General features: G+C 47.0%; 1 protein-coding gene across 1 annotated transcript in view; it reads left to right on the forward strand.

The window, feature by feature from the left end:
- The window catches only part of LOC140395214 (receptor-type tyrosine-protein phosphatase delta-like), a 634,165-nt gene that overhangs the window by 592,141 nt on the left and 28,659 nt on the right, over positions 1-13,365 (forward strand). Inside the window, exons 33-34 of the mRNA XM_072482754.1 lie at positions 4,669-4,795; positions 11,396-11,521. Of these exons, the coding sequence (XP_072338855.1) occupies positions 4,669-4,795; positions 11,396-11,521 (253 nt within the window). The remainder of the gene's footprint in view (positions 1-4,668; positions 4,796-11,395; positions 11,522-13,365) is intronic.

A 13,365-nucleotide genomic window follows, 5' to 3' on the forward strand; every position in this document is an offset into this window, starting at 1 on the left:
CCTGCGATCAGGAAGTCAACAGAGTTTGAAGAGGATACAACCCAGTGCTTCCAGTCCCACCATTATTTAATGATACAGCACAGCCAACAATGACATTTGTTAATATACTACAATGCACGGTTGGACAGTTGACCCTTTCAGCCAGGCCTGTGGAATGATGTACACTCACAGACTTCATTAGAACCACAAAGGTATTTATTAACGAGAAAAACTGAACCGAGGCCGGCTGCACTTGAGCAGCTCACCAGCTGCTTTGGCCCCGGCATGTCTTCTGCATGTCTTCTGCCCAAGAGAGGACTCCACTCCCTGGGGTGATTACCCGCTCTCGGTCCCAGTTGGTCCCTCAGGACAGGTTACCCTCCTCTACTGCATTGCCCCGAAAGGGACAATCACCACAAATTACCACAGCCTCTTGTTAGAGAGAGAGTGAGATCTAGTCAATGAAATCAATTTCTTAGAGGAAGCTGATGGTAAATTAAAGAAATCCGAAAGATGCAAATAGGTCAGGGAAGGTGTGGATGTTATTTTCAGATTTTATATTTTGCAATTGTAATCCCTTTAAAACACATCACAGTCAATCTGCAGAAACGGGTTTATCTTTCCCAGAAATGTTAACACCAATGATTGCGTAGGGTGAAGGACACACCTGAAGCTTGCCTTTCACTTTAAGTGAGTTTACTCTCTGACCAGCTTGACAGAGTTTCGGCCTCCTTTTGTTCCCCTACACCCAACTGTTCCAGCTGTGTCCATTTATAACTCCATTGAGCACAACCATCAGCCAATTAAACTAAATTAAACAAACTAAGTGACAAATTAAACAAGCAGCTTTTAAAGGGACACTGTGTCCATGTAGAGTTGAGCCAATGATCTTCGTCTGTCTTTAACAATGCAATTCCCAGAGGACGCAATTGCTGATACATTGACACAGATGGTTTGTAATTTTTATTCAAAGTTGTCTCTGCAGAGGGACTTGCAACTGTGAATGTTAAAGCAACAAAATGGTTATCATAGAATCATAGAATTTACAGTGCAGGAGGAGGCCATTCGCACCATCGAGTCCGCACCGGCCCCCAGAAAGAGCATCCCATCCAAGCCCACTTCCCCATCCTATCCCCGTAACCCAGCAACCCCATCTAACCTTTGGACATTAATGGGCAATTCAGCATAGCCAATCCACCTAACCTGCACATCTTTGGACTTATCGATCACTAGAATCTGGCATCAACCTCATTCACAGCACTGATTCTTTCTATTGCCAGTTCTATCGGCCAATCAGCAGACCCGCTCATTTATCGATAACTGAATACACCAAATTCCAGGCTATTCCTGTTGTTTCAGAATCCAGTTTCTTGCCATCATTCTGAGGAACTCAAAAACTCATTCGGCAGAATTTTACCCTCCCCATCATTGGGACATGCAAGACCTCAGACAGGAAGCCCACCATTGCCCTAATTGAGGCTCTTGAGAGGCCAATTATTGGATACTTAAAGGCCGTTTCCTGCCCAGCCTCAATTTGTTGGCTGGCAGGGGGATTGAAGGCATTGGGAATGCCGAAAATCAACAGATTTAGACCTCAGGTGGGGAAAAGGTCGCTTCCGTCAGAAGCTCCCTTCTGAAGTTGGGTTCCTCTCCCTTTTATGGTCCAGTGACCTCTGGACCTTCCTCCCTCCCAGCCACTCCCCAAGACTCCAATCACCCTAGACCTCTTCAGCTTACCTGGACCTCCAGCACATGGACTTTGTCTCAGACGCCCTCCTGCATGCCTTCTTCTGTCCAGTGAAGTGCTATCGTTGAAGGGACTGGAAAATTGCTGTACAGCCCGAGTGGCTGGCAGCTCTCGAACGCGGGACTTCCTCCTGATTGAGGAGCAGAAGCCCCGCCTGCGCCCACTTAATGTTTATTGAGTTGAGAAATGGATGCGGGGCACTTATCTCCACCGACACGGGTGGGAGGCGAGACTCTGCCATCCGACAAATTCAGGCCATTGGTTGCCTGTCAGAAATTTGTTTTGGAGGATTGGATTGTGTGTTATTCAGGGAATGGGTCTGACATTGAGGAGTGGGGTTTAATCTGTTGGGCGAGATGCAGAGGAAAAATTAATGGGGGACTGTAATACTGAATTTATCCATTTTTAAAATATTCCTTCATGCAATGTGGACATCACTGCGAAGTCACCGGTTGTTGCCCATCCCTCATTCTCTTGCAGCAAGCAGCTTGCTAAGTCATTGCAGAGGGCAGTTGTGAGTTAACCCGTTGATGTCACATGTAGGCCAGACTGGGTAAGGATAGCAGATTTCCTTCCCTAAAGGGCATCAGTAAACCAGATGGATTTTTTACAACAATTGATGATGGTTGTTGTGGTCACCATTACTGGGACTAGCTTTCAAATCCAGGATTTCATTCACTAAATTTTAATTCCACCAGTGGCGTTTGAAGCTGCGACCCAGAACATCAGTTTGGGCCTCCTGGTTATTAATCCAATGACATTACCACTCTGCCACCATGAAGTTTGCAAAGCATTTTCACTCGTGTCATAGGGAAAATCAGGTCTGTGAAGAGAGTTTTCCTCTTAACTTTTCAAAGTGGGAGTATCTCTGCCTGTAAGCATTAGCCAAGCACAAGATCTCGAACTCTGTGCAAAACTAGGGGTTCACCTGCCTTGAACGTTACCTGTACCTCTGAAGAGATTGAGCGAGTATGTGATGGATGTAGCATACCCATCCATCAGGAAGCACACTCAGCTTCAATTTGTTTGGGGGTGGGGACAAGCTGGGTTTGTGTCCCGGTTAGGGTGGGGGTAGTTGCTGTGTGGGGCTTCTGACCAAGGTCACTGGCCTGCAGATGCCACTACATATGAAGGTAGTCCTGGAGCATGCATGCTGCCAATGTCTAAGCCATGTGAATAAGAGGCAGCAACAACTGTGTTGGGAAAGGTTCCAGCTGTATCACGGGGCCCAGGACAGTGCAGGGCAGGGGAATGGGGCTACAAGGCCCATTAGCATGAAAAAAGCAGGCAAAGTACTTCTTCCTGGGTAATCTGCTGAAGAACATTCATCAACTCTGGAAGATTCCAGAACAATCCAGAAGAATTAGCTACCCTAACGGTAGATAGCACATAGTTAATGGGCAGCAGAACAGACAGATCTCCCCAAAAAAACTCCTAAGGGAGGGAGAAGGAACTTTTCATCAAGAAATGCTTCACTACCTGCCACTGGTAGAATGGGGAACAGAGAGCGAAACAAATCAATGTGATTATCCAAGCAGCCGTAGTCAGGTCAAAACAATTAGCAGTTATCACACAGTTTAGCAGTTAGCCACCTGTCCCTTCAATTGGAAGCTAATTTAAGTATCAACAGTGGAAGAAACATTATCATCGTACCAAGTACAACTGCTCTCCGTGCTGGCAGCCCGTGGGCACTCACACGGTGCTCCTAACAGTGTACGGGCAGTGCTATTGCGTGACCACATGACCTGGGCATTCTCCAGCTACCCCAGAACTTCCTATGTGTTGCCAAGTGACTTAACCCTGCCACATTCCAATTTGTGGCGGCTCACTGGAGCAGAAAGATTAATATTTTCACAGTTAGTCACCAGATAGCCGGAGTGCAAATTAAAATAAAAACCTGCCATCTCTGTTAACTCGAAGACAAAGCAGAAGACAAGCAGCAGAAACTGCAAAACAGCCATGTGGAAATATTCCACCCGACGCATTTACCTGCTGTCTCTCTGCACAGGTGTCATTGGGCAATCTGATAGTTGGGGCTGGATTTTCACTCCTCGCGCAGGTAGCTCCAGACCACAAATTCCTCGACTTAGCAGACCTACCCTGGTTGGATTCTGCATGCCAACCTCTGCATGTCACAGCAAGGAGATATTTCATAGAATCCCTACAGTATAGAAGGAGGCAATTCGGCCCATTGAGCCTACACCTACCCTCCAAAAGAGCACCCCACCCAGACCCTCTGCCCCACCCCACCCCCTTCATCCTACCTGCACATCTTTGGACAATAAGGGGAAATTAAGCATTGCCAATCCACCTAACATGCACATCTTTGGACTGTGGGAGGAAACTGGAACACCTGGAGGAAACCCCCACAGAACATTTGGAGAATGTGCAAACTCCGCAGTCACTCAAGGCTGGATTTGAACCCGCGTCCCTGGTGCTGTGAGGCAGCAGTGCTAACACTGTGCACCCGTGCCGCCCATTCTTTTCTTTGGAATTGTTAATCCTGCTATGTTACTGACCCATTATATGACCCTACGTTGTTAGACATTAACTCTCCTTTCCCTTTAGCTAACCACTTACTACTTTATTTACCTACATATATCTCTGTCAGTCTTATTTATCTTATCTGCGCACCTCCGTCTATTTCTAACTATACCGATCTACCTGTCTGCTTACTTACCTATACTGAGATAGTCTATCATGGACTTTGCCTGACCCATTTAATCTTCTTCCACAAACTATGTTCATTTTACCTTGTGGAGGATTCCATCCCACTCATTTAACCTCATTTCACAAACCATGTGTTCTTTACCCCACATATTTAATTATCACCTACAGACCATGCACCTAGCTTTCACCCTCACTTATCTGTATAGAAACGTCTCTGCTTCTCCAATAACTCATCCATTCTTATACTAATCAAAGTTTGTTTTTGACTCTAGACAACAGAAAGCGTACATAGCCACACAAGGTCCTTTAGCAGAGACAACAGAGGATTTCTGGCGCATGTTATGGGAGAACAACTCCACTATTGTTGTCATGCTCACTAAACTGCGGGAAATGGGACGTGTAAGTATTGCTGAGCCTGTGGTTCTAACTTTGACAGTACTTTCCGTGTTTGTGGCTGATTGAGTGATTTGTTCACCACTTAAACTTATTTAAAGAGGCAGGACATTGGAACTGCAACTCACAGTGTCACTGTAGTGGGGGGGCGAGCAGGTGTTAAGCTGGAGCTTGACTTGGGGATTGGGTTTCTAGTGTTGTTGCTATGGGGGAGGGAGGGGGGGAGCTGCTTTGCTGACAGGGGAGGAACTGTTATTAGGGGATCGGGATCGGCGAATGCCCGAGGGGGGCCTGAGGAGGCGGAGGGCACGAGCCAGAGGCTGGCCTAAAAAGGGTGATGGTTAGTCGGCAGGGGGCGGGGGGGGGTGGGGAGGTAAGACCCCCGACCAGGCTGATTACATGGAACGTTAGAGGGTTGAATAGGCCGGTCAAGAGGGCTCGCGTGTTAGCGCATTTGAAGGGGCTGAAGGCGGACATGGCAATGCTACAAGAGACGTACCTAAAGGTTACAGACCAGACGAGATTGAGAAAGGGGTGGGTTGTCCAAGTATTCCACTCAGAGCTGGACTCAAAGACCAGGGGGTTAGCGATCTTGATCAACAAACGAGTGGCATTCGAGGCAGGAAGAATCGTGTCAGACAAGCTGGGTAGGTACATAATGGTGAGTGGTACTCGTGAACATATATGCTCCGAATTGGGACGATGTGGAATTTATGAGGCGGGCGTTAGGTAAGATCCCAGACTTAGAGTCACATAACCTGATTATGGGAGGAGATTTTAACACAGTCATTGATCCAGAATTGGACCGGTCAAAATCCAGGACGGAGGAGGCCGGCCGCGGCAAAGGAATTGAAGGGGTTTATGGAACAGATGGGGGGAGTCGACCCATGGAGGTTTGCACGGCTAAGGGCGAAGGAGTTTTCTTTTTTCTCACATGTCCACAAGGTATACTCTCGCATCGACTTTTTTGTTCTGAGCAGGGCACTAATACCAGGGGTGGTGGATACTGAGTACTCGGCAATCGCAGTGTTGGATCATGCCCCACATTAGGTGGATCTACGGGTTAGTGTGGAGAGAGGGCAACGCCCGCTTTGGAGACTGGATGTGGGGTTGGTAGCGGACAAAGTAATTTGTGGGCGGGTTAACAAGTCCATCCAGAACTACCTGGAAACAAATGATACGGGGGAAGTCTCTACAGCAACGGTTTGGGAAGCTCTGAAGGCAGTGGTCAGATGGGAATTAATCTCGATATTGGCCCGCAGAGAAAAGGCGGAACGGGCTGAGAGGTTAGTTGAGGAGATACTCTAGGTGATCGGGAGATATTCGGAGGCCCCGGCCCAGGGCTACTGAGGGAGCGGCGGAGGTTACAGGCGGAGTTTGGGTTGTTGACCACAGGGAAAGCGGTGGAACAGTTGAGGAAGGCAAGCAAGGGGGGCGATTTATGAGTACGGGAAAAGGCAAGCAGAATGTTAGCGCACCAGCTCAGGAAAAGGGAGGGGACCACGGAGATAGGTAAAGTAAAGAGTAGAGGCGGGAATACTGTCCTGGACCCAGTGGGGGTGAACGGGGTGTTTAAGGACTTTTTTATAGTCAACCATATGAGTCGGAACCCCCAGCTGGGGTGGAGGGGATGAAGCAGTTTTTGGATCAGTTGAGGTTTCCGAGGGTAGATGAGGATCTGGTGGAAGGGCTGGGAGCCCCAATTGAGATTGAGGAAATAATCGAGGAGCTGGAGGGCATGCAGTCGGGCAAGTTCCCGAGGCCTGACAGCTATCCGGTGGAATTCTATAGGACGTTTTCAGGGATATTGAGCCCACTGCTGGTGAGGACATTAATGAAGCAAGAGAGAAGGGAGTCCTCTCCCCAACAATATTGCAAGCCTCAATTTCATTGATCCTGAAACGGGAGAAGGATCCGGAGCAATGTGGGTCATACTGGATAATTTCTCCACTGAATGTGGACGCCAAACTGCTGACTAAGATACTGGCCACCAAGATAGAGGACAGTGTCCCGGGGGTGATAGGGGAAGACCAGACAGGATTTGTAAAGGGCAGGCAACTCCAGGCCAATGTTCGAAGGCTTTTGAATGTTATTATGATGCCCTCAGATGGAGAGGAGATGGAGGTGGTGGTCGCGATGGATGCGGAGAAGGCTTTTGATCGGGTGGAGTAGAATTCCCTGTGGGAGGCGCTCGGAAGGTTTGGGTTTGGTGAGGGCTTTATTGACTGGGTGCAGTTGCTCTATCAGGCACCAGAAGCATGTGTGCGTACGAACCGGCTCAGTCGGCGTATTTTAAACTACACTGAGGAATGAGGCAAGGGTACCCCCTCTCCCCATTACTGTTTGCTCTGGCCATAGAGCCATTGGCCTTGGCGTTAAGAGCCTCCAGGAATTGGAAAGGGCTGGGGTGGGGGTGGGGGGGGGAGCACCGGGTCTCGCTTTATGCAGATGACCTGCTCTTTTATATTTGAGACCCATTGGAGGGGTTGGGGGAAATAATGCGAATCCTGGGGGAATTTGGCAATTTTTCGGGGTATAAGTTGAACATGGGGAAAAGTGAGATGTTCGCGATCCAGGCAAGAGGACAGGAGAAGAGACTGGGACAGCTGCTGTTTAGAATGGTAGGAAAGAGCTTTTGGTACCTGGGAATCCAGGTGTCCCGGGAATGGGAGACACTGCACAAGTTAAACCTATCCCGGCTGGTAGAGCAAATGGAAGGGGACTTAAAGAGATGGGACATGCTCCCGCTATCACTGGCGGGGAGGGTACCGACCGTGAAAATGACGGTCCTCCCCAGATTTCTGTTTGTCTTTCAGTGCCTCCTCATCTTCATCCCAGAGGCCTTTTTCAAGTGGGTGAATAAGATTATTTCGGGTTTTGTGTGGGCGGGTAAAACCCTGCGAGTGAAGAAAGTGTTGCTGGAGCGCAGTCGGGGGGAGGGTGGGTTGGCGCTGCTGAACTTCTGCACTTACTACTGGGCGGCTAATATAGCCAAGATTAGGAAGTGGGTAGCGGGGGAGTGGTCGGTGTGGGAGCGGATGGAGGCCCCATCATGCAAAGACACAAGTTTGGGAGCACTGATAACGGCACCTCTTCCGTTCTCACCGGCCCGATACTCCACAAGTCTGGTGGTGGTGGCGGCTCTGAGAATCTGAGGGCAATGGAGGAGATATAAGAGAGTGGAGGGAGCATCGGTTTGGACCCCGATTTATAATAATCATCGCTTTGTACTGGATAGGCTGGATGGTGGGTTCCGGAGATGGCAAAGGGCAGGAATTAGAAGGATAGGGTATCTATTTATAGATGGAAGCTTTCCCAGCTTAAAAGCCTTGGAGGATAAATTTGAATTGCCAGCAGGGAACGGGTTTAGGTATTTGCAGGTGCGTGACGTCCTGAGAAAAAAGGTGCCAGCCTTTCTGCTGTTGCAGCCACGGGGGATACAGGATAAAGTAGTCTCCAGTACCTGGGTGGGAGAGGGGAAGGTTTCAGATATTTACCAGGAGCTTTCAGAGGCGGAGCAAACTCCGGTGGAGGAGCTTAAGGGCAAGTAGGAGGACGAGCTAGGAGGAGAGATAGAGGCGGGTCTATGGGAGGTTGTCCCTAAGCAGGGTTAATACCTCCTCGCCATGTGCCAGGCTTAGCCTGATACAATTTAAGGTAGTCCATCGGGCACACATGACAGTGGCTAGGATGAGCAAATTTTTCGGGGTAGAGGATAGGTGTGCGAGGTGCGCGGGAAGCCCAGCAAATCATGTCCATATGTTTTGGGCATGTCCGAAGCTTGAAGGGTTTTGGCAGGGTTTTGCTAATGCAATGTCCACGGTACTAAAAACACGGGTGGTGCCGAGTCCGGAGATGGCGATCTTTGGAGTGTCGGAAGAACCGGGAGTTCAGGGGGTGAAAGAGGCCGACGTCTTGGCCTTTGCCTCCCTGGTAGCCCGGAGACGGATCTTGCTAATGTGGAGGGGCACGAAGTCCCCGAGTGTAGAGACCTGGGTTAGTGACGTGGCTGGGTTTCTCAGTCTCGGGAAGATAAAGTTCGCCTTAAGAGGGTCAGTGGTTTGGTTCACCCGGAGGTGGCAACCGTTCGTCGACTTTCTCGGGGAAAGTTAAAATATCAGCAGAAGCAGTATTCCGGAGGGGGGGGGGGGGGGGTAAGAGGGCCGGATTGTTGTTTAATGGTTGGGGTGTGTGAAGATTGGGTTGGGGGTGGTAATGTTTATTATACCATGTTTATGTCATTGTTATTGTTATTATTATTACAATTTTCAAATACCTTATTAAAATTTTTAATTTTTTTTTTTTAATCCTCTTTTGCACACACTGGAAGCTGCAGGCCTTTGTGATTGGTTTTGACAGCGGAGTAAATCACTGCGGAAAGAATAGCTTTCCTTGAAGCAAATCCTTTTGACATAACTATGACTAGGGGGAGGAGGTGGGCATACAGTTGGGGTTAGGTGCTAAACCCTGAGAGAAAAAAGTGCATTGTTTTCCACAAACATCACCAGTTGGTGATTTGGAGAGGTAGTGAAAAATGTCAACGGGCATCCCAACACATTCTGAACCTGTTTACACAGGGAGCTGTTCAGAAATTTCAAGGGAGTTAACAGGATACCCAAAGTGTGTTTGTTTAGGTAGAATGGCTGGGTTCTGCTGACTGAACCAACTTATTCAGTACATCTCCAAAAACAATCTCCCAGTCTCAAGGATATCAGTGCCTCATGGAATTTCACTGAGAAATGGGACCAGGTGACCTTCCTGTTTATTTTTGCATAATTTGTGTCTGGAGGAAACTCTTAAATAATTAGCTTCTCCCAGAATGTCTGGGTCACAACAAGGAGATTTTTATAATTAGAATCCATGGTGCTCACTTTTCATTCTTTTCCCAGGAGTTGTCAATCTCCTTTTATGTTACTGCCGTAATATGTACCCCCACATTGTTAGGCATCAGTTCTCTTTTCCCATTAACTAACCACTGATCAACTTTATCCCTATTTAACTGCGTATATCTCTATCAGTCTTCTTTATCTCTCCATCTTATCTACATATCTTGGTCTATTTCTAACTATATCAGTCTACCTGACTGCCTCTTCACCGATATTGAGACACGTCTGTATCTATTTTTCCATCTACATATCTGCTCGGCAACCAACTTTAGATCTTTCATCAAAAGATTGCGGAGCCTGAACTAGAAACTCTATCTTACAGAGATAATAAGACTTTAATAAGAGCTGCATTGGTGAGGAATGTGTGCGAAGAATGGTAATTAGATACAGGGAGGCAAAGGGGTGATTACATGACAACGGTGATCGTGTTTGGGCTATTTTCGGATGGCAAGTGTAATCAATTTGGATTGCTTATTTCTTTCAAAACATTGCTTCCAATTTCTTCCCTATCTCGGACGTTGGCTGTTCACGGTGCCGGGAACCTCCAGCGCCTGATCCAAGTGACTGTTCTTTATATAGGAGCCCAGACCATGAGTGACAGCAGGCCATTTAACCACAGGGTGCATCACAACTAAACCTGATCCTTTCCTGAATGATGTTGACATGCTTCCAACAATAGTCGCTGGATCGGGAGCCTTGTCTGATTTTTTTTTTTCTTTTGCTGTCAGTATCCGGGCAGAGAGGAGCTTTGTAGCACCAACCCTGGCTGAGGTCATCCAACTTGGCGGAGACTGCAACTGAGTCTGTGTAATCGTTCGAATTTTAATGTATGAAATAGTTCTTTCTGCCACCATGCCCGTCACAATGGTATTTCACCCCAGGGTTTTATCCATAACCTAATATGGACTGTCCAAGTTTGAAAGATCAATTTCAACATGTCCACCAATACACTTCTCCAATCCGAGTGGCAGCATTGGGGCTGACAAAGGGGTTTGTATCGGTCGGAGGGTTCGAGGAGTCTTTTCTGTTTAATGCCACAGTGGCCCCAAGAGCAACATATTTTCAGTCGCACAGCTCTTTATATTGGACCAAGTGTCAGTTAGCAGCAACACCAAGCTAATGTTGCCAGGTTATGCAAGGTTGACATAAACCGGTTTACTTAGTGAATCTGGCAAATTTACTTCCAAACCTATTTGTAATAACCTGCCTGCTTACCATTGGTTATTTCTTTGTATCCTTGAAACTCATGCTGGATTCTTCATGGCCCTCACAAAACTATTACTACCTAGAAGGACATGGACAGCAAGTGGATCAGAACACCACCACTTTCATGTTCCCCTTCGTGTCGTACGCCTTCCTGAATTGCAAATATGTCACCATTCCTTCATTGTCTCTGGGCCAAAATTTTGCAATGGCCTAACCAACAGCACTGCACGAGAGTACATTCACCACATGGACTGTAACAGTTCAGGATGGCCGCTCATCACCATCTTCCTAAGGGCACCCTTGGGCAGACAAAGAATGACATCCCTGTCAGTGATGCCCACATCCTAAGAATTAATTTGTTTTAAAATTTAGTTAATGCCACCAGCTGCCAGATTTCTGTCCATCAGGAGCTAATGTCTTGCTACATAAATTTGTCTTTGTAAAAAGTTAAGAAGCAATTGAAAACATGTGTTTCTGTACACACTGATTCACTGATCTGTTGGTTGTTCAACAGGAGAAATGTCACCAGTACTGGCCAGCTGAGCGGTCTGCCAGATATCAGTACTTTGTCGTGGACCCAATGGCAGAGTACAACATGCCACAATATATCCTTCGCGAGTTCAAGGTCACAGATGCGAGGGTGAGTCTCCACATCCTAATGTTTTTACAGCTGGGTGAGAGGTTGAGACCCTAAGGAGGGCATGGATTGGTCACCGTATATGTGAGTGGTTGGGGGAGATTTACAGCGAGTTTGCTTTGAGATGTTCTTACACCATAAGAAGTAAGGGGTGACAAACTGCACGAGGAAATGGGACGTGCCCCATTTTGACTGGTGTCAGATGAAGCACTCCCATGTCAGATGCTATGCAAAGAGCTTGACGATTGTAGCACTACTATTACCGTCAGAGTGACAATTTTTAAAATCAATTTTCTTCTGTCATTTCTTTTGCATTTAAGCAACATATGCTGAAGACTTCATTAGGAAAGTTGCTGAACTTGAAAGAGTGAGAGGCTTGGTTTAACCAACACAGATGCACACACATACATACGCACGTGAAGTGGAACAATTGCTGAGTCACCCCAGGTTAGAAGTGTCAGCCTTGGCTCAGTGGTAGAATTCTCAGTTATTAGATTGTGTTTTCAAGCACTTCCGCTAGTGCAGTTCTGAGAAAGTGCTGCACTGTTGGAAGATTGTCTTTAGGATAAAACATTAAAACTGAGCCTCCAACTGCCCCTCCACATTATTCAAAAAAGAGCAAGTGGGTGCTCCCATGTTGTGGACAACGTTTATTCCTCAACTAACATATAAAATGTATTTGGTCATTTATTGTCATTTGTATGTTTTGGCTGCCACATTTCTCATATTACACTGCGGGACTACTTTCTTGGATGCAAAGTGCTTTGGGAACTCCTAAGGTGGTGAAAGATGCTGAAAAAGCTCATCAATTTTCTTTGAAACACACACAGACACATACAGGCTCTTATTAATTTCACCAATTCGCTGGAAAATGCTGATATTGTGGCTAGCCCACTTGGCTTGTTTACAGGAGCAGCTGTTGAGGGTAATAACAGGCATTAAAGAATAACCAATTTACTGATAATATGCGGCGTTAAAAAATAATCATTGAGAGATAACCATCGGGAGCAAGATCTGACGGTGATTACATTCAGATTTTTGCCTCAGGTGTTTTACCACTGTGTGCTCGAATTTAATCTAATCCGAGAGATTTCTCAGATGACAGGACAATTCACTTTGTACCGTGGAGGAGAGATCTGTCTACCCACACCTGGCAAATGACAGGTTCTGTGCTTTGAGAATCTCATTTACATATTAAGGACTCTTAGCAGTCATTGGGATAAAAATAGCCTTCATCATTAAAATGGAGGCTGGTTTCAAACCCCAGGTTCTGATCCACTGCATTGTCCACCTCTAATAAGACGCTTGCATTGACCCACCACATCTGGACTCTCCCCTGTACCCGGAGGTGAAAGAGCAGCACCCCACCTGAATTCAGTGCTCAGTCCACTACTGGTAACTCCCTGGCTGAGTTCAACGTCAGGTCTTGGAGCTAAGAGAAAACTGATTCAACACATTCCGCTGGCCGGCTCCTCTATGTAGGTGAAAGTGTCAAGTGCCAAGGAGCAGCGCAGCACTAATGTTGGGGGTAGGTGCGAGGCAACGTTAGCTGAGAAGTCATGGTTAAGTGACACCTAGCTAGGGTTGAAGGAAAAAGATGTCTATAGATTAAATATGGAGTTCCTGAGGCCCTGGAAATGAATGAGTTAAAGTTAAAGTTGCAATGCAACAATGATGAATTCAACACAGGTTTCAGGGATAGGGGGGCCGAAGGAGAGCAGAAAGAATGGGAACACTGACAACAGTACTGGCTACCTTTGATGCCATGCCTTGCGCTGCAAAATGTGAATTATCCAATAATTTGAATTGAGTAAGGTAAGTAAAGCTCAGAGAGTGGTTGGAATGTG

This window comes from Scyliorhinus torazame, chromosome 18, assembly GCF_047496885.1.
Source record: "Scyliorhinus torazame isolate Kashiwa2021f chromosome 18, sScyTor2.1, whole genome shotgun sequence".
NCBI classification, from domain to species: domain Eukaryota; kingdom Metazoa; phylum Chordata; class Chondrichthyes; order Carcharhiniformes; family Scyliorhinidae; genus Scyliorhinus; species Scyliorhinus torazame.